We start from the raw sequence: 22,049 nt of genomic DNA, 5'->3' as shown, positions 1-22,049 counted from the left end.
TTACCTCTTCAAAGTATTGAAAGGTTTGTCAGGCACAACCTCCCCTTACAAAATCCATGCTGACTTGTTGTAATCTGACCCTGCACTTCCAAGAATTTAGATGTCTCATCTTTAACAATGGATTCTAGAATTTTACCAACAACTTAGGTTAGGCTAATTGGCTTATAATTTTCCATCTTCTGTCTTGATCCTTCCTTGAAGAAGGGGGTTACAACAGCGATTTTCCAGTCACTGACACTTATGATTTTTGAAAGATCACAACCAACACTTCCGCTATTTCCTCTGAACTCTAGGATGCAGCCCATCGAGGCCAGGAGATTTAAGAATCTTTACATCTTTTAGCTTCTCTAGCACTTTCTCTTTTGTAATGGCTACCATACTCAACTCTGTCCCCTGACTTTCTTCAATTGTTGGGACATTACTCATGTCTTCCACTGTGAAGATTGACGCAAAGTACTTATTAAGTTCTTCAGCTATCTCCTTATCTCCCAGCACTAGCCTTCCTACATCAATTTGGAGCAGCCTAATGTCTACTTTTGCCTCTCGTTTGTTTCTTATGTATTGAAAGAAACTTTTACTACCATTTCTAATATTACTGGCTAGTCTACCTTCATTTGATCTTCTCCTTTCTTACTTCTTTTTTTGTTATTCTTTGTTTGTTTTTGTACTCTTCCTAATCTTCTGATTTCCGAGTGCTCTTGGCCACTTTATAGACTCTCTCTTTTACTTTGATACATTTCCTGACTTCCTTTGTCAGCTATGGCTGTCTAATCACCCCCACCCCCCCACCGGATAATCTTTCTTTTCTTTGGGATGAACCTCTGTACTGTGTCCTAAATTACATCCAGAAACTCCTGCCATTGTTGCTCTGTCTTCCCCACTAGGCTTTGCTTCCAGTCAATTTTCGTCAGTTCTTCTCTCATGCGTCTGTGATTATCTTTATTTAACTGTAACAACATTACATCCGATTTTGCCTTCTCTCTTTCAAACTGCAGACTGAACTCTACCATATTATGTTCGCCTCCACCGAAGTGCTCCCTTACTATGCCTCATTCATAGCACTAAGTCCAGAATAGCCTGCTCCCTTGTGGGCTCCATCATAAGCTGTTCCAAATAGTCATTCTCTAAGCATTCCATGAATTCCCTTTCTATAGATCCACCGGCAACATTATTCACCCAGTCCACTTACATATTGAAGTCCCCCTTGCCTTTCTGACATGTCCTGTCTATTTCCCAGTCCATCTTACGCTGCTGGTCCTGACCACTGTTAAGAGGTCTACCCATAACTCCCATTTTTTTTTACCTTTGTGGTTCCTCAACTCCGCCCACAGAGACTCCAAATCATCTGACCCGAATGTCATTCAGTGCCATAGATTTAATTTCATTCTTAACTAACAAGGCAACCTGCCCCCTCCGCCCACCTCCCTGTCTTTTCGATAAGCTGTAAATCCTTGGATGTTTAACTGCCAGTCCTGAAACCCCTGTAATCACGTCTCTGTGATGCCTACATCATAATTATTCACAATGATTTGTGCCATTAATTCATCTACTTTGTTACGAATACTACGAGCATTCAGATAAAGCGCCTTAATGCTAATTTTCTTTTCCTCATGATTTCCAACATCTCTAGTAATAAATCCTAAGTTATCCTTCGTTTTTGCTTCATTCCTAATCTGCCTTGAACTCAAACCCTGCACACATGCTAACTTGCTGCTTTACATGGATGAGTTCCAAATGCACAGATTTCATGTGTGATTTCGTACTGAATGTCCCAAAAAGACCTGGAAATTTCAATTGTGGAAGTGACCAAGACATGAAACCCTGTTCAGCATCTGGAAGGGGCTGCTCTCCAATCATGTGTTGTTTCTCCCACATTTGCTCCTGATAGGGTGACTAGTGCAGAAATGTGGGGGAGAAACAGCCTGTGATTGCAGGAACAGTAAGCAGATGTGAGTGGGGGGCACATAATCCTGAGCACCACACCAGTAATGATGTGAGAGGCTGTTGGGGAGATGTTCCTCTTGGGAAAGAGACTGCCAATGAGAGAGGCAATGAGGAGACACTGATGGGAACAAGGCTGCCATGAGGAGATGTTGCTGTGGGGCAAGCACTGCCAAGAAGACAGTGGTTTCTGTTGGTAGAGACTACAAGGGGGAAATGGCGTTGCTAGGAGAAAAAGGCTACAATGTTGAGGCCAGGAGGAAAAGAAGATGTAAAGGGAAAAGGCTGTGAAGGGAACAGAACAGCTTTAAACTTGTTAATTAAAAATTTACTGTTGGTCACAAAAACGTGAAGCCTCTGAGACAATGAATTCCTTGCAAATGAATGTGACGTCTTTAGCTTAAGGCTGTGTAAATTCAAGACTGTACAGGGAAGAAAGCAATGGATATTATTCTAATGTACACTATTATTTGGATAATTGAATACTGAATAGATTTATTTCAATAAAAACAGGTTCCTTTTTTGTGTTAACATCTCTCAAATTATTTTGCATACCCTGAACACCTGAGATGCAAGGACTGTGTTAAAGTTAAACTTGTGATTTTTTTGCATGAACTGAGATCCCAAACAATAATAAACAGCTACATTTTAATCGTGTTTTTCATGACTTTAAGATTTTACAAAGTGTTAGTCAGTGAAGGAAACACTAGGGAAGTCTAATTAAATATTATAGTGGGAAGAAAAATAATTGTATAAGCAAACAATTAATTTAGGGGAGTCTATGGCAAAGATGCATAATCTGAAAATTAGAGACAGAACCTTCAGGAGTGAAATTAGGAAACATTTCCATAAGGCAGCTGGAAGAAGTTTAGAACTTAAAAATGCAAGTAAGAATTGATGCTTGATTAAAAGCAATGTTGGATAAATTGTTAAATTTAAATCTATCGAGTCTAAGATATAGTAAAAAGGATAATAACTGCCCGGTTAAAATCCTCCAACTTCAAGCATATCCAATGAAAATGTGTTAGCCGTGACTTCACCAGTGTGGTCAGGGTAGGGTAATGCTTTTCTGTGCTGCAGTGTTCGGCAGTTATTTTTGAAAGAAGCTTTAGTTTCTAACTTCTGCCTATTGCCTTATACTGATTAAAATACTGCTGTTGAAAATGTGTTGCTGGTTAAAGCACAGCAGGTTAGGCAGCATCCAAGGAATAGGAAATTCGATGCTTCGGGCATAAGCCCTTCATCAGGAATGAGGAGAGGGTGCCAGGCAGGTTAGGATAAAAGGTAGGGAGGAGGGACTTGGGGGAGGGGCAATGGAGATGTGATAGGTGGAAGGAGGTCAAGGTGAGGGTGATAGGCCGGAGTGGGGTGGGGGCGGAGAGGTCAGGAAGAGGATTGCAGGTTAGGAGGGCGGTGCTGAGTTGAGGGAACCGACTGAGACAAGGTGGGGGGAGGGGAAATGAGGAAACTGGAGAAATCTGAGTTCATCCCTTGTGGTTGGAGGGTTCCCAGGCAGAAGATGAGGCGTTCTTCCTCCAACCGTCATGTTGTTATGTTTTGCCGGTGGAGGAGTCCAAGGACCTGCATGTCCTCGGTGGAGTGGGAGGGAGAGTTAAAGTGTTGAGCCACGGGGTGGTTGGGTTGGTTGGTCCGGGCGTCCCAGAGGTGTTCTCTGAAGCGTTCCGCAAGTAAGCGGCCCGTCTCCCCAATATAGAGGAGGCCACATCGGGTGCAGCGGATGCAATAGATGATGTGTGTGGAGGTACAGGTGAACTTGTGGCGGATATGGAAGGATCCCTTGGGGCCTTGGAGGGAAGTGAGCGCAAGTTTTGCATTTCCTGCGGTTGCAGGGGAAGGTGCCTGGAGTGGAGGTTGGGTTGGTGGGGGGTGTGGACCTGACGAGGGAGTCACGAAGGGAGTGGTCTTTGCGGAACACTGATAGGGGAGGGGAGGGAAATATATCCCTGGTGGTGGGGTCTGTTTGGAGGTGGCGGAAATGACGGCGGATGATACGCTGAATACGGAGGTTGGTGGGGTGGTAGGTGAGAACCAGTGGGGTTCTGTCTTGGTGGCGGTTGGAGGGGCGGGGCTCAAGGGCGGAGGAGCGGGAAGTGGAGGAGATGCGGTGGAGGGCATCGTCGATCACGTTTGGGGGGAATCTGCGGCCCTTGAAGAAGGAGGCCATCTGGGCAGTACGGTATTGGAACTGGTCCTCCTGGGAGCAGATGCGGCGGAGACGAAGGAATTGGGAATATGGGATGGAGTTTTTACAGGGGGCAGGGTGGGAGGAGGTGTAGTCCAGATAGCTGTGGGAGTCAGTCGGTTTATAGTAGATGTCTGTGTTGAGTCGGTCGCCTGAGATAGAAATGGAAAGGTCTAGCAAGGGGAGGGAGGAGTCTGAGACAGTCCAGGTGAATTTGAGGTCGGGATGGAAGGTGTTGGTAAAGTTGATGAACTGTTCAACCTCCTCGTGGGAGCACGAGGCAGCGCTGATACAGTCATCGATGTAGCGGAGGAAAAGGTGGGGGGTGGTGCCAGTGTAGTTGCGGAAGATGGACTGTTTCACATATCCTACGAAGAGACAGGCATAGCTGGGGCCCATGCGGGTGCCCATGGCAACTCCTTTAGTTTGGAGGAAGTGGGAGGATTGAAAAGAGAAGTTATTCAGGGTGAGGACCAGTTCAGTCAGTCGAAGGAGGGTGTCAGTGGAAGGGTACTGGTTGGTGCGGCGGGAAAGGAAGAAGCGGAGGGCTTTGAGTCCTTCGTGATGGGGGATGGAGGTGTACTGGGACTGGATGTCCATCGTGAAAATAAGGCGTTGGGGACCGGGGAAGCGAAAATCCTGGATGAGGTGGAGGGCGTGGGTGGTGTCCCGAACGTAGGTGGGGAGTTCTTGGATTAAAGGGGACAGAACTGTGTCAAGGTATGCGGAGATGAGTTCGGTGGGGCAGGAGCAGGCTGAGACAATGGGTCTGCCGGGGCATTCCGGTTTGTGGATTTTGGGCAGGAGGTAGAAACGGGCGGTGCGGGGTTGTGGGACTATGAGGTTGGAGGCGGTGGATGGGAGATCCCCTGAGGGGATGAGGTTATGGATGGTCTGGGAAATGATGGTTTGATGGTGGGAGGTGGGGTCGTGGTCGAGGGGGCGATAAGAGGTGTCCGCGAGTTGGCGTTTGGCCTCAGCGGTATAAAGGTCGGTGCGCCTAACTACTACCGCACCTCCCTTGTCTGCCGGTTTGATGGTGAGGTTGGGATTGGAGCGGAGGGAGTGGAGGGCTGCACGTTCTGAGGGTGAGAGGTTGGAGTGGGTAAGAGGGGTGGACAGGTTGAGTCGGTTAATGTCGCGGCGGCAGTTGGCTATAAATAGATCGAGGGCGGGTAAGAGGCCAGCACGGGGTGTCCAGGTGGATGGGGTGCGTTGGAGGCGGAAGAAGGGGTCGTCAGAGGGTGGGCGGGAGTCTTGGTTGTGAAAGTAGGCACGGAGGCGAAGGCGGCGGAAGAATTGTTCAATATCTCGCCGCATGTTGAACTCATTGATTCGAGGGTGTAGGGGAATGAAGGTGAGGCCTCTGCTGAGGACTGATCTTTCATCCTCAGAGGGGGAGGTCTGGGGGGATGGTGAAAACACGGCAGGGCTGGGAGCTAGGACCTGGTGTGGGACTGGAGCTGGGAGTGGGGGCGGGGTTAGGGTTGGGGACAGAGATCGATGTTAGACGTGGTGGGCGGACGTGGTGACGTTGCTCGGTGTGGGGGCGGGGTCAAGCGTGGGGGCGGGGTCATGCGTCGTGACGGAAATAAGCGTGGGGCGGGGTTATGTGTGGTGGCGAAAGTCAGCGTGGGGGCGGGGTTATGCGTGGTGACGAAGGTTTGCGTGAGGGCGGGGTTACGTGTAGTGACGTAAGACGGTGTGGGGGCGGAGAAACCTGAGGCGTTGTGGTCCTGCAGGTTAGTGATGTCAGTGGGGGCGGAAGTGGCTGCGGCGACAGCAACCGAAGGGGCGGAAATGGCTGTGGCGACGGAAGAACCACAGTCATTCCCGGCAGCCACGGGGGTCGCGAGTCCGTTGGGGATTCTGGAAGCGGTTGTCTGTGTGGCGATTGCCAGGGCGGCCGCCTGGGCGGCGATCGTGGTGGCTCCGAGGTCGGTGGGGGCGGAAGTGACGTCACGGTCGGCAGCGGCCGTTGGTGCCGCGGGCGCTGTAGCGGCCACATGTGTAATGGCGTCCGACAGGCCGATAGAAGATTCTGGAACAGCCGAGGAGCCACGAGTGTGGGGGTAAGTACATGAACGTTTTCGGTACTTACTGTCTTTAATTTCTGATATGGCTAGGAAGAACTGTTTGTTTAGTGTGTGGATTCTTCTGTAGATGAAGAACAGCAGGGGTCCTTTGCAGGTCTGTGAGAGTGTTGTCCTGAGCTGGGGTAGGGCTGATTGCAGGGAATGTAGGTAGCGACGCATGGCTGCAAGGGTGGAGCGGAGGATCCGGAGGGAGGTCTGTTGCTGGAGGCTTCGGATTTGTTGTAGGTACAGGTTGTCCTGGTTGGGTCCAAATTTTGTTGGTTGGAATGTAGTTCGGAGTCCGTGTGGGATCAGTCGGTTCCGTAGGCAGGTGCTGAGGAAGGAGATGTGGCTGTAGTAGCGAGTCTGTTTGAGAACGTGGCTGAAGAGTTTCTGTGCAGAGGAGATGACCTGGGGGGTGCAGTGAGAGAGAGACTCACTGAAATCCTTGTAGAGGGAGGAAGAGAGCTTCTTCAAGGAAGGCATCCTTGCAAGAGGATACGCAGTAGGTTAAAATCTTCGGGTAAAAAATGAGGTCTGCAGATGCTGGAGATCACAGTTGAAAATGTGTTGCTGGTTAAAGCTTTAACCAGCAACACATTTTCAACTGTGATCTCCAGCATTAAAATACTGCTGTGCTGACAATATTAATGCTTACCATAGGTGCACTGTCTATATGTTTAATGGAGGATGATAATTGAGGATTCTTTGGAAAAAAGAATAAAAGCGTAGACTACTTTCTAAATGGTGAGAAAATTTGTAAAGCCAAAGTACAAAGGGATCTGGGAGTGCTAGTCAAGGATTCTCTAAAGGTAAACATGCAGGTTGAGTCTGTGATTAAAAAAGTGAATGCAATGTTGTCATTTATCTCAAGAGGGTTGGAATATAAAAGCACCGTTGTGCCACTGAGACTTTATAAAGCTCTGGTTAGGCCCCATTTGGAGTACTGTGTCCAGTTTTGGTCCCCACACCTCAGGAATGTCATACTGGCACTGGAGCGTGTCCAGCGGAGATTCACACGGATGATCCCTAGAATGGTAGGTCTAACATACGAGGAACGGCTGAGGATCCTGGGATTGTATTCATTGGAGTTTAGAAGATTAAGGGGAGATTTAATAGAAACGTACAAGATAATACATGGCTTGGAAAGGGTGGATGCTAGGAAATTGTTTCCATTAGGCGAGGAGACTAGGACCCGTGGACACAGCCTTAGAATTAGAGGGGGTCAATTCAGAACAGGAGACATTTCAGCCAGAGAGTGGTGGGCCTGTGGAATTCATTGCTGCAGAGTGCAGTGGAGGCCGGGACGCTAAATGTCTTCAAGGCACAGATTGATAAATTCTTGATGTCACAAAGAATTAAGGGCTACGGGGAGAATGCTGATAAGTGGAGTTGAAATGTCCATCAGCCATGATTGAATGGCCTTACTTCCACTTCTTTGTCTTATGGTCTTATGGATTCTTCAAATTCTGCTTTTGAGTTAGGTCTCAGTTCCATACTTCGAGTAAAAAGTGAGGTCTGCAGATGCTGGAGATCAGAGCTGAAAATGTGTTGCTGGTTAAAGCACAGCAGGTCAGGCAGCATCCAAGGAACAGGAAATTCGACGTTTCCTGATGAAGGGCTCTGGCCCGAAACGTCGAATTTCCTGTTCCTTGGATGCTGCCTGACCTGCTGTGCTTTAACCAGCAACACATTTTCAGCTCAGTTCCATACTTGTCAACACGTGTACAGAAGATAATGTTACTGCCTGACTGCATCACCTAACGGAAGTGTGAGTGAGAAAGGAAAAGGAACCCCTGAAAATCAAAAAAAAACCAAACATCAAAATGGAGCATTCAAAATCTAAAAGAAACTTTTGAAAGAAAGATATTTGACCTCTGTGAAATGTTTATTCAGGCCAAATGGACAGGTAGATGGCAAATGGGATTTCATCCCACGACACATGAGGTGATGCTTTTTTGGCAGAAGTGATGAGTAGAGGTAATACAGATTTAATGGTATTGTTCGAAAGAGCTTACGTGATTAAAAGTTGTTGGCACTTGTTTCACATTGATCATTGAAGGCAGCAAGATATTGGAATGTAAATGTGGAGAATTGATTAATACAGACAGGAAGCAGACAGCAATGTTTTTAAATTGGCAGGCTGGCCAATAAAAAAACAGAACAGTCAAAGAAATGTGTCAGTGTAGTTCAATTCCCTGAGGGGTGTGCAGCATTGAGGTATTCATGCCACTCTCTAGTTCATCAGATCATGGTAATGTATTCCTTATATCCACCTGAGCCATCCTGGGCCATCACAGCATCCTCAATTCCAGCTACCTCCTCAAATAAAAACTCATTCTTTCATCTCTTCACCTCTGACACATTACCCTTTGGTAAAGTCAGGTTGTGGAAGACATGCAAACAACTATGATGCCGGACACATTGTTTATAGTCTACAGCACGGTACTTGATCGGTCGAGGTATCTTCCTCAGTAGCTCTATTGTGATGGTTTTGTGCCTTTAAGAGAGATGTATTCTCTGCTGTTTCTCTTGCAGAGAGGTGTTGCCACAGAGACCAGACTGTCTGCTGCAGGCAGACACTTGGTAAATAGTCTGGCAATATCTCTCAGTGTTGTTTTTTCATGAGACAAAAGAGACATAAGCGGGTGAAGGGTTCATACAGACCCAGGAAAGGTTTAGCTTTTCTTTTAGTTCCTGAGATGGTTTCTCCTGCTGCTGAGCTAACAGCTTGACTTCTCTGCTGTTAGAGTCTTAGGTGAAAGGCTTCCTCTTTGCAATAATATCAGGTAGACTATTTCTTTCAGTATTTTGTTCTGTTGGACAGAAGACAGGCAGCACATGACAACTTTAACTGTTTTACTAAATTGCCTTGTTAAGTGTGTGTTTATGGGATGCTCCTTATATTGGAACAGTTGATAATGTTTTACTGAAGTACGAATCATCCTGTTAAGTATTTCAAAACAGTTAAAGTTATGCCAATTATTTTTGTATTTTAATTCCTTCATAAGGATAATGTTTGTTTTGATTAAAGCCGAGTAGTCGACTAATCAAATCAAATCTGGAAGACAGCACCTTACACTAGCCTGGAAATAAATATTAAAGGTAGGGTTGAGGCTATCTCTTTACTATATCTTAGAAGGGTCAGGTCTCGTCCATAATACTGTGGTCTGCTTTAGAATGACCCCTGTGGAAGCACGCACAGTGCTGTACAAAAACCCCACATCAGTCTGTGGATCCTCATGGGTGTCTACTGTATAAACTAACACTCTGAAAGAGTTAATGTTTGAGCTACATTGATCTCCACCCAATCTGCTGATGTCCCACAATTCTGGGTTAGGAATCAATTGGAGTCTGAACTGGTCTCCTGATGGAGATACACATGTCTTTGCTGCATATGGCTGATAATAAATCAAAATCCATTAAGGATTAGTGTAACCTGTACGTAGTTACTGTCATGTAATAAAATACACTGTGTAATCTAAGGCAAGTGCTGAGACTTACTCATGATCCATCGTACTCATAACTTGCTGGTGAGATAACTAACCCAGCACCTGAAGGTGGAGAAATTCTTTGTTGAAGGTTAATTAAACAATGAGAATGTGGCTTTTTTGCCTCTCACCCGATCAAGTTCAGCCACCTACCAACCTTTTCACCAGCTCTGAGAACAGAATATCCCACCCTTTATTTTGTTTGACTGAAGGATCTAGAACATGGAAGTCTAGCCTCAGGATAAAAGGTCACTTTCTGAGCACTAGGCTGAGCGGAAATTCATCAGATTGTGTTGAACGCCAGGCTGGAGGGGTCTCTAAGTATTCTTTCTGCCCTTGTAACATATTTCAGTTTTGTTGCTGATGTTAAGGGCAAAACTATATATAAATCTAAGTAGTTGTTGTTAACATCCTTTTAAAACTATATTCCAGGGTCCGAATGGTATTAAGAGAGACGAAATTTGGTATTGTTTTCAATATTGTCTCTCATTCTACTCATTTTTTATAGGAATAAAGTTTTGTTAAATAGTCAATGCTGATGTGATTCCCTTGTGGGCTGATTTGGTTTGAAGGAGTTCCTGACGGTGCTTCATTGACAGCCTGACATTGCTCTGTTAAAACTACCTGGGTTAGTCTCTCCCAGTGAATTCAGCTCCTTCATATCATTAAACATCTGTTCACTCCCAATTTCCCTAATTAATTTCCCTCTTCTATGGGTTAAACACAATACTATATTCAATTGATAAGTCAAAGAAAGGGAGATCAGTCTTGAAACCTGAATATATAAGAAAACAAATATTTGTTTGATAAAATCTACACTGCTTAAATTCCTGTTAAAAGGAAAGCTGCGGTGTTACAAACCAGGGAAATACAAACAAAAGGAGGAGCCCCTGTTAGTATACAAGAGGAGAATAATGTAAATCTCTACAGCTTCTCTCTCATTTACCAATGAACTATCCTAGGAGGCGTTGTTGACCCAGCTATGCAGATTAGAGGTGTAGCTCTCTACAACAACATACTTACTCCCAGTATTGCTCACTCGGACCCTGGTGAAGAATGGAGATTTCTGATCCATTTCGACAAGTTTCATTGTTTGTCTGCAGCCATGTTATATTAACAATTTCAAAATATCCATTGTCCAGAGAGAAATTGCAGATTGGATCTGGAAATTATGGAACAAGTTTTTAAAGGATAATTTAACTTACTATTCTTAGGACGTACAGATTATTAGGAGGGCAGGCATTAACTGCTAATCTTAGTTGTGGAGGTCATTAGGCCTCTTTAGATGGAAGTTAACGGACAACTGCATTTGTTAAGATAAAACAGTTTACTATAGACCAGTCTGCCAATGAGGTACAGTCAACAATTCAAGAGTTTCCTGGTCACTTTCAATGATGTCAACATTTTATTTCCAGTTTTTTGCTCAAATTCCACTCTGTCTGAATCAGTTTAATCCCTTTGCATGGCAACATTACAGATGGATCAGAACACAGAGTTATAGTCTGTACGCTGCACTCACACAGAGCCCAGCTCGGGCATATCAATTGGCACATGGTCTGTTCCTGCGTCATAAACCCAATGTGATCCTGGCAACCATATTGATGAGCAGGCAGCAAGATGTTTGCATCTCACCTTCAGATTGACAGAATGAGCAATCAGTCCCAACAGAATTGAGCACTGTACCTTTGGGAGTCCTGCTGCATGTTTCATCCGCTCCCCACCAACTAAAACACTCTGCCCATGGCAATGGTGATTGGAAGGATGCAAACAGATAGTACAGACTGTAGGCGAGGACGCAGGTATAGGAAATGTTGTCAAATGCTGCAAGTACAATGGTATTTATGCCCAAGCCTTAAAATTAAACAAGAAGCATGAGATTAGTTTTGAAACTGTTTTGAAATAAATTAAGAGACATTGAACCATAGAGTCCTACAGCACGGCAGCAGGCCCTTGGCCCAAACTGTCCCATGCTGACCAAAATGTCACTCTACAAAATACCCTGGAAGAACTGCAACAAACATTACATTGGATAGATGGGCAGGAAAATTGCCAACAGGATACACGAGCACCAAGTAGCCACCAAAAGACATAACCAACTATCACTGGTATCCTTGCACACAGATGAAAAGGGACACTAGTTCGACTGGGACAATACATCCATCCTGGAACAGGCTAAACAAATACACCCATGGGAATTCCTAGAAGTCTGGCATTCAAACCGAAACTCCATCAGCAAATACATCGATCTGGACCCCTTTGGACTCAGAAAAAAACCAGAAGATATAACCCATCATGACAGACCGAGACACGTAAATGGAAAGTAGGACAGAACACCAGCGCTTCAACAGAGGCTCACTGATTATGTTACCTAGCAAAACGTCCGAGAACAAATGTACCAATGCAGCGAGCAAACTTACAACCTGAACCACAACCTGAGCTACCAACTTTCTCAAAAATTGCAAAATGTCCATCTGTCCTAATCCCATTTCCCTGCACTTGGCCCATATCCTTCTAATTCTTTCCCATCCATCTATTTGTCCAAATGGCTTTTAAATGTTGTTAATATACCCACTTCCACTGGCAGCTCATTCCATATGCATACCACTCTCCTTATGAAAAAGGTTGCCCTTCAGTTTTATTCCCTTTTATTCTTTTCCTCTAACCTTAAACTGATGCCCTTTGGTCCTCAATTCCCCAATTCTGTGAAAAGACAGAGCATTCACCCTAGCTATGTCTTTCATCATCTTATACACCTCTATAAGATCCTCCCTCAGTCTCCTACACTCTAAAGAAAATAGATCCTAGCTTGTCCAAGCTCTCCCTATAACTCCCAAGCAACATCCTTGTAAATTTCTACCGCACTCTTTCCAGTTTAATAATATATTTCCGATAATAAAGTGACCAAAACTGAACACAATACTTCAAGCGCAGCATCACGAATGTCCTGTTTAACTGCAACATAACTCCCCAATTTCTATACTCATTGGCCAGACTGATGAAGGCCAGTGTGCTAAAAGCCTTCTTCACTGCCCTGTCTACCTGTGACTCCACTTTCAGTAAACTGTGAATCCCTGAACTCTAAGATCCCTCGGTTCCACTCACTCCTTACAGCCTTACCATTCACCATGAAACTCCTACCTTGATTTGATTTTCCAAAATGCAAGACCTCACGCTTATCTATATTAAGTTCCACTTGCCATTTCTCGGACCACTCCCAGCTGATCAAGGTCCTGTTGCAATTTATGATAACCTTCCTCACTCTCCATTATACCACCTATTTTAGTGTTGTCAGCAAAGTTACTAATCACGCTTTGAACATTCTCATCCAAATCATTCATATAGATAACAAACAGTAATGGGCCTAGCACCAACCTCTGAAGCATTCCACTCGTCGCAGTCTGACAAGCAGCTTTCCGTTATTACCCACTACTTCGTACCATCAAGCCAATTGTGGATCCAATGTGCCAGCTCCAACTGGATTACATGCGATCTGGCCTTTCAGAGCAGCCTACCATGTGGAATCTTATCAAAGATTCTGAAATCCACTTTGACTATATCTACCGCCCTGCCCTCATCAACCTTCCTGGTCTCTTCACCAAAGGTTGCTAACAAATTTGTGAGGCATAGTCTCTCATTCACAAAGCCATGCTGACTACTCCTAAACAAACCATTTTTCCAAACGCATGTACACCTTACCCCGTAGAATCTTCTCAAGCAACTTACCTACCATACATGTTAGGCTTACTGATCTATCGTACCCAAGCTTTTCTTTACAACCCTTCTTGAATAAGGGCACACCATTCCTCCTCACAGAATTAGCTGGTAGACAAAATCAATCTTATTTAGTTGCCAGTTGGCACTGCAATTTCTGTTGCTGTTTGTGCGCACATAATCCTCTGGAAATACGTGAGGGATGAGTATAAGCTGTACTTTAATTCCAAGAACCTTAATTTGGATAGATATGTTTCTAAATTATTGAAATGTAAAATTGTTGAGTCCATTCAACTTCAAATGTCGCATTTTCATTGCATTTGCAACAAAAATCCTGAACAATATAGGCTGAGATTTTCAGGGTTCCAGATATGCTGTCATCAGTTATGTATTTTAGAAGGGAGGGGGACCAACATGAAGGGATTGAAATGGATGTTGATCTAAGAAATAATTTACTAATAAAGCCAATAGTCTGAGATTTTACTGGCCTGGCCCAGTGTCATACCAAAGGCAGAGGAGCTGCTGTGAATCCTACGTAAACAGCAAACTACTCGATGAGGCAGCATATCTTAACAGCAAGGCTAGAGCATCGAGGACATTACCTTTCACTGTGAATGAAAATAAGAAAGGTATCCACTTATAGTCTTTTGCATAAACGTAAGACATCTCTAAGCACGTTACAGATAATTTATAAGGGGAGGAAACGGCCTGGTGGTATTATTGCTGAACTGTTAATCAAGAGACCAAGATAATGTTCTGGGAACCAGGGTTTGATTCCTGTCATAACAGATGGCAAAATTTGAATTCAATACAAATCTGGAATGAAGAGTTTAATGATAACTCATGAAAAGGTTGACTCTTTTTTTTTACAGTTGGAAAAGACCATTTCAATTAGTTCTTGTATAACGGATTATAGTTGCTGTTTCTTTTCCTTTTTTGTGTACAATAAACTGGCTTATTTATTAGATAGAATAAATGATAGCATCTTACGTTGAACTACATCACCTTCAAACTCAATCAGAAATGATGATGTTAAATATAAACAAAGAGATTTAATAAACAGTGAAGATAAAGATTAGCTATGGGTGGAAGGTACGACAGTAGACATTTAATGGTTAATACTGAAAGACAAACAAAGAGGATGGAATACCACAGGTCACAACAGCATATGTTTTTGGTGGGGATAGATATTATATGGAACTGTAGGCTAATCCACAACATTCCTGTACACTCCCTGACCTCATTCCCAAAGCATGGAGCATTGGTGGGTGTTAAAGTCAGTAACTCTCTCATCATACACAAATAATTAATGGTCAAATGATTTGTTAAAGACTCAGTTGACCACAGTATTACACTGCGCACACCATCAAACAGTTGGTGTAGGCAGGAGCGTGATTCCATTCTTATAACAATCAAGTTGTCTGGTATCATCACTGGGTGGGATGTTCTTCATGGTGTTTCATAAGTGCCCACCTGTAGTACTTTAAGGCTCGCTTTGGATTCTGAGCTCACTGCTGATTCTGCCTGGATGAGGCGGGAGCCATACCAGCTAATTTCACTCTCTGTAATTAGCAATGAAAATACATTCTTTTAAAGCACAGAAACCCCGCAAGTATAGTGTTCCAACTGCGAGTAACAAAACAAATCTAAGATCATAATGGATCAAAGGAAGACGCCAGCCATGTCAAAAAGAAGTAAATAAAAGATTCAGAGTATTTTAGTAAAGGAGAGCCAAGGAAAACATTGATAAAATGGACGATGAAACTAAATGAGTGAGAAACAAAAGCAGAGTGTAAATGTTTTTACATACGTGTAAAAGGGAATAGAACAACAAAAGCAAACGTGAATCCATTAGAAGCAGACACAATTCCAGCCCACTTAGAAAATAATGATTGGATTTGGAAGAGTCTACATGGATTTAGGAAAGGAAAATCATTTTTGACAAACCTGGGAGAGTTTAAGGATCTAAATAATATATTAAATAAGAACCAATAGGTGTTGTCGATTTAGGTTTTCAGAATGTTTTCAAAAAGGTTCCACACTGGAGTGAAAAAAATTAGAGCACATGGTAGTTGGGGGAGGAATATATTAGCATGGATTGAGAACTGATTAATGGACATGAAAGAATATAAGAACAACTGATTCAATTTTAGTTTAGTAAGCTTCAATTAGTGTGGTTCCAAAGGGGTCAGTGTTTAGGCTCCAGCTATTCATAATCTGTAGGAATGATTTGAAGAAAAACAAAATACTGCAGAGGCTGGGAATCTTAAAGAAACAAACAGAACACTCTAGAAACTCAGCAGGCCTCGTAGCATCCGTGCAGAAAGAAAGAGTTAACATTTTGAGTTCGTTATGACTCTTCTTCAGTCAGGGTTCAACATCACATTTCCAAATTTGCAGATGGAGTTTAGAAGAATGATAGGTGATCTAATGCCATCATACAAAATTCTTGCAGTGATTGACATGGTCAACGCAGGAGGAAGGTTTCCTATATTACAATAAAGGGTGGGTCATTTTGGACTGTAATTTTTTGGAATTTCATCAATCAATCTAAAATAGGGGCAGTGAATATTCAGAAATCTTTGCCCCAAACAACAATGAAAACTCAATAGTTGAGCTTGCCCAAGGCTGAAACTAATTTACGCCTATAAATCAAGGGACACGAGATTATTACAGGAAGCTGTTGTTTTACTTAAATCTCATTGCAAGGCTATCTATTTGAAAATAGTACACAAACATGCTTACATTATGAACGTGGAGTAACAAAGGTCTTTCAACAGTTTGGATAACAAGGAGACTCCCCTGTTCCATTAACATCTCCTTAAGATAATTATACTGGAAAAGGTCTTCACTAATTCACTCACTCAAGTTTCAGAGGTTCTTGCAGATCCCAGCAGAATCACCTACAATATCATGTTTACAAATAGGTTCTGTCAAATTCAGAAGTCAACAAACGGATCTCTCCAGCAGTTCCACCCTGTCTATCTCAATTAACGACATCAAGTCATACAGTGTTACAGCATAGGAAGATGCTCTTCAACCTATTGTTTCTGTACCAGTTATCAAGAACTGATCTACTTTAATCCCATATCCCAGCACTTAGCCTTGTATCCTTTGGTGTTTCAAGTGATCATCTAGATAGTTCTTAAATGCTGTAGTGGTTCCTGCCTCTACTATCGTTTCAGAAAGTGAATTTGAAACAGTGAAAGGGGATATTTCACTGTTTTAATTGTGAACAACATCTCTGCAAGGCGATCTGACACCAACATCTGGTGAAGTAAATGTCGTGACTATATTCATGGGTATAAAACACAATTGCTCATTTAAACTGTTGCCAAATCAAGACTGAGCAGAACACTAACCCTGTAACATGGGCACAGCTTTCCACACTGCATCCGGTCCAAGGCTGGCAAACTGCCCAAAGGAAGTTTCCAGGAAAAACATTGGCATCCCAGCGACTGCCAGCATCAGAATGTAGGGAATAAGGAAAGCACCTGCAAAATATAGAAAAGGGAAGGTAAAATAAATTGCTTGAATATTAATGTCACCAGGTTTCACAATTAATAGTTCATTTCGTATTAATACTGGAATGAAATGTTGTTGACAGAAGAGTGTGGCTGCAGATTGTAGATTGCGTCTTTTTTGTATTTAGATCCTGTGTACAATCAACATTCAGGGACCTATACAACAGTGTTGCTCCTAAAACCTTAGGTCAGCCACACCTGCTGATTTCTCCAGCATTCTCTATTTGTTTTACGCACCGAGCATGCGCTGTATTTTGCTTTTAATTAGCTTTGATAATTGTACTTGCAGCCTCAGGATGACAGTCAGAAGGAAAATGCATGATTCCAATGGCCAGGAGGTTGGAAAGGGCCTCTTTATAGGTTTGAAGCTTGGAGTGAAAATACAATCAGTACAGCCGAATGATACTACTGACATTGATTCCATTTTCCTCAGGAGAGCTGTTTCTGTCATGCCTGTGGACCAGGGAAAAGAATCATGAATGTAGCAAAACAGTGTGATACCATAAGGCTTCCCGTAAGGAGGGCAATCTTTGCAGGAGTGTCAGAGAGATTCTCCAAGTTTGGGGTGATGCACCACATTCTCCATTTCGTCCTGGCCATTGGAGAGCCGCAAAGTTACCTCTGTGCACCATTTCCTGTCTTGGAAAGAGGAAGGGTCAGAAACTGGAAAGAGGAGATAGGGACAAGGTGACATTGACCCCATCTACATGGGTACGGCGAGATTGTGAGGCTATCCTTCAATGAACACAGACTTCCCCACCCTAACATACACCAATCATTCACCAGCATCACACTCATTTCAAACTCTTCCACCGGGAAGTCCCTGCACCAAAATTAATCAATAAATAAAAACCACCAAAAGTCTTCACAAGCCAGCTTTACACCACTGAACTCTTCACCCTTGTGTGCAAGCCTTTACTGTCTTTCAGATATTGCCACCCAGCACAATGTTACATTCCTGTCCTCGTGACTGAAGCTTGACTGGTGCAATGTGCTGACTCTCACAGCAGGAAACTACAGATGGCCATGCATGGTATCTTCAAATGCCTACATGATTTGAGGATCTGATTTCAGACTGGAGCAGTACAACGACCTGGTGGTTAGCATAGAATCATTGAGTCATACAGCACAGATATAGACACTGCAGTCCAACTCGTCTATGCCAACCAGACATCCCAATCTGATCTAGTCCCATTAACATCTGGCCCATATCCCTCCAAACCTTCCTCCTCATGTATCTGATATAAAAGTTGCCTTTCCAGTTTTGCAATTGTATCAACCTTCACAACTTCCTCTGGCAGCTTGTTCCATAAAAGCACCTTCCTCTACATGAAAACATTGCCCCTGGATTCCCTGTTAAATCTTTCCCCACTCCCTTTAAACCTTTGCCCTCTAGTTTTGGACATCCGTACCTTGGCTATTCACCCTATCCATGCTCCTCATGATTTTATAAACCACCCTAAGGTCACCCCGCTACTCCAATAATCTAGGGAAAAATGCCCAGCCTATTCATGATTTGGAGGAGCCGGTATTGGACTGGGGCAGACAAAGTTAAAAGTCACACAACACCAGGTTATAGTCCAACAGGAATTTGGAAGCACTAGCTTTCAAAAGCACTGCTTCTCCATCAGGTGGTTATGAACCTGGACCTAAGACACAGAATGATAGCAAAAAATTATAGTGACACAATGATATGTTGAACACACCTAGGTTGTTCAGTTTTTCATCTTTTTGAATGGGTTTGCTGGTTTCGGTTCTTTAATATGTAAATCCCAGAACTTCTTTTCAGTCATATTCTCCTGATAACTTAAGGTTTTATCACAACAGGTGACATCTCAGCACAGAGAATGCCTTAAAGGTGTAAGGGTTTAAGTCTGTCTGTATCCCAATCTTGAGTAAGACTGGTTCTATTTCCAATCTTTTTAAAAATTGTCCTCCTTCACACTCACCTGATGAAGAAGCAGCGCTTTGAAAGCTAGTGCTTCCAAATAAATCTACTGGATTATAACTTAATTTTGTGATTTTTAACTTTGTCCAGTCTATTCAGCCTCTCCCAATGGATCAAACCCTCCAATCCCAGCAACATTTCTGTATCCTCTGAAGTTTAACAATGCCTTTTCCCTGCAAGAGTGACCAGAATTGGATTCAGTACAGTATTACATAAGTGGTCTCACCAATGTCCAGATGAGTTTATCCTGACGATCAACAATGATAACTAGACGACCCTAAGTGGCCTGGCCAATGTTTTGCAGAGCCACAAAGTACATCCTAACTCCTATACTCAATGTACTGACCAATGAGGGTAAGTGTACCAAACGCCTCCTTCACAATCCGGTCTACCTGCGACTCTGAAGGAACTGTGAAGCTGCATCCCTTGGTCTCTGCTCAGCAGCACTCTGCAGGGCCCTACCATTAACTATATAAGCGCTGCCCTGTTTGCCCTCTCCAGTTTCCTTCCATTTGCCCACAAGCCTGTACCTTGACTTTGCTCTGAGCAATGTGTACAATCGCTACTTCACAACGTTAGCAACCTCCGCCTCTAGGCACTTTCACTATCTTTTCCCTTCATTCTTATTCCCTTTTGTTCAAAACATCAAAAACACCATTTTTCTGCGCCTTTCAGTGCTGCAGTTAGATTTTTGACTCTCCTCGCAAGACTTCCGCCAATATATCCTGTTTGGACTACATTACCCATGGTGCCGTTAGTCATCCCTGCACTTGCGCAGTGCAGTCCAACGTTTGGTGTTGGATTGACTGCCCGCGATGCCTCGTGGGAGTTGTAGTTCTAACGTGCGCTCCCCTCCGCAGCAGCTGGTGGTCAACGGCCAGGAGTTCGAATGGGAGCGCGCGAGAGCCAACGAACGACGGTCACGTGGTGCGGCTTGTGTTGTTGGAGTGAGTCTGTAAATAGCGGTGGGAATACACTCCCTCAATCAACATCCTCCTCATTATATAAACTACCCCGATCCTGTCCATCAACTACTTCCAGTTGAATCTGGCCATTACTGCCCTACGAGGAGAAAGTGAGGTCTGCAGATGCTGGAGAAGCTGAAAATGTGTTGCTGGAAAAGTGCAGCAGGTCAGGCAGCATCCAAGGAACAGGAAATTCCACGTTTCGGGCATAAGCCCTTCATCAAGAATGAGGAAATTGTGTCCAGCAAGCTAAGATAAAAGGTAGGGAAGAGGGACTTGGGGGAGGGGAGGGGAGGGGGCGATGGAGGTGGGATAGATGGAAGGAGGTCAAGGTGAGGGTGATAGGCCGGGGGGGGGGAGGGCAGAGAGGTCAGGAAGAAGATTGCTGGTTAGGAAGGCGGTGCTGAGTTTGAGGGATGTGACTGAGACAAGGTGGGGGCGGGGGAAGGGGAAATGAGGAAACTGGAGAAATCTGAGTTCATCCCTTGTGGTTGGAGGGTTCCCAGGCAGAAGATGAGGCGCTCTTCCTCCAACCGTCGTGTTGTTATGTTCTGGCGATGGAGGAGTCCAAGGACCTGCACGTCCTTGGTGGAGGGAGAGTTAAAGTGTTGAGCCACGGGGTGATTGGGTTGGTTGGTCCGGGCGTCCCAGAGGTGTTCTCTGAAGTGTTCTGCAAGTAGGAGGCCTGTCTCCCCAATATAGAGGAGGCTACATCGGGTGCAGCGGATGCAATACATGATGTGTGTGGAGGTGCAGGTGAATTTGTGGCAGATGTGGAAGGATCCCTTGGGGCCTAGGAGGGAAGTAAGGGGGGAGGTGTGGGCGCAAGTTTTGCATTTCCTGTGGTTGCAGGGGAAGGTGCCGGAGTGGAGGTTGGGTTGGTGGGGGGTGTGGACCTGACGAGGGAGTCACGGAGGGAGTGGTCTTTTCGGAACGCTGATAGAGGAGGGGAGGGAAATATATCCCTGGTGGTGGGGTCCGTTTGGAGATGGCGGAAATGATGGCGGATGATACGCTGAATACGGAGGTTGGTGGGGTGGTAGGTGAGAACCAATGGGGTTCTGTCCTGGTGGCAGGTGGAGGGGTGTGGCTCAAGGGCGGAAGAGTGGGAAGTGGAGGAGATGCGGTGGAGGGCATCGTCGATCACATCTGGGGGGAATCTGCGGTCCTTGAAGAAGGAGGCCATCTGGGCTGTACGGTATTGGAACTGGTCCTCCTGGGAGCAGATGCGGCGGAGATGAAGGAATTGGGAAAATGGGATGGCGTTTTTACAGGGGGCAGGGTGGGAGGAGTTGTAGTCTAGGTAGCTGTGGGAGTCAGTCGGTTTATAGTAGATGTCTGTGTTGATTCGATTGCCCGAGATAGAAATGGAAAGGTCTAGGAAGGGGAGGGAGGAGTCTGAGACGGTCCAGGTGAATTTGAGGTCAGGGTGGAAGGTGTTGGTAAAGTGGATGAACTATTCAACCTCCTTATGGGAGCACGAGGCAGCGCCGATACAGTCATTGATGTAGCGGAGGAAAAGGTGCGGGGTGGTGCCAGCGTAGTTGCTGAAGATGGACTGTTCCACGTATCCTACGAAGAGATAGGCATAGCTGGGGCCCATGCGGGTGCCCATGGCAACTCCTTTAGTTGGAGGAAGTGGGAGGATTGGAAAGAGAAGTTGTTCAGGGTGAGGACCAGTTCAGTCAGTCGAAGGAGAGTGTCAGTGGAAGGGTACTGGTTGGTACGGCGGGAAAGGAAGAAGCGGCGGGCTTTGAGTCCTTTGTGATGGGGGATGGAGGTGTACAGGGACTGGATGTCCATCGTGAAGATAAGGCGTTGGGGACCGGGAAGCAAAAAATCATGGAGGAGGTGGAGGTCGTGGGTGGTGTCCCGAACGTAGGTGGGGAGTTCTTGGACTAAGGGGGACAGAACCGTATCGAGGTATGCGGAGATGAGTTCAGTGGGGCAGGAGCAGGCTGAGACAATGGGTCGGCCGGGGCAGTCAGGTTTGTGGATTTTGGGCACGAGGTAGAAACGGGCGGTGCAGGGTTGTGGGACTGAGGTTGGAGGCGGTGGATGGGAGATCCCCTGAGGTGATGAGGTTATGGATGGTCTGGGAGATGATGGTTTGGTGGTGGGAGGTGGGGTCATGGTCAAGGGGGCAGTAGGACGAGGTGTCCGCGAGCTGGCGTTTGGCCTCAGCGGTATA

General features: G+C 44.9%; 1 protein-coding gene across 1 annotated transcript in view; it reads right to left on the bottom strand.

Moving 5' to 3' along the window:
* LOC132820048 (uncharacterized) overlaps positions 1-22,049 on the bottom strand; it is a 172,105-nt gene that overhangs the window by 47,940 nt on the left and 102,116 nt on the right. Inside the window, exons 20-22 of the mRNA XM_060831967.1 lie at positions 16,784-16,915; positions 11,394-11,561; positions 10,734-10,872 (exon numbers count right to left, since the gene is read on the bottom strand). Coding sequence (XP_060687950.1) covers positions 10,734-10,872; positions 11,394-11,561; positions 16,784-16,915 — 439 coding nt within the window. The remainder of the gene's footprint in view (positions 1-10,733; positions 10,873-11,393; positions 11,562-16,783; positions 16,916-22,049) is intronic.

This window comes from Hemiscyllium ocellatum, chromosome 11, assembly GCF_020745735.1.
Source record: "Hemiscyllium ocellatum isolate sHemOce1 chromosome 11, sHemOce1.pat.X.cur, whole genome shotgun sequence".
NCBI classification, from domain to species: domain Eukaryota; kingdom Metazoa; phylum Chordata; class Chondrichthyes; order Orectolobiformes; family Hemiscylliidae; genus Hemiscyllium; species Hemiscyllium ocellatum.
Note: the sequence above shows the minus strand (reverse complement) of the source record. Positions and strands in the feature narration are given on the sequence as shown.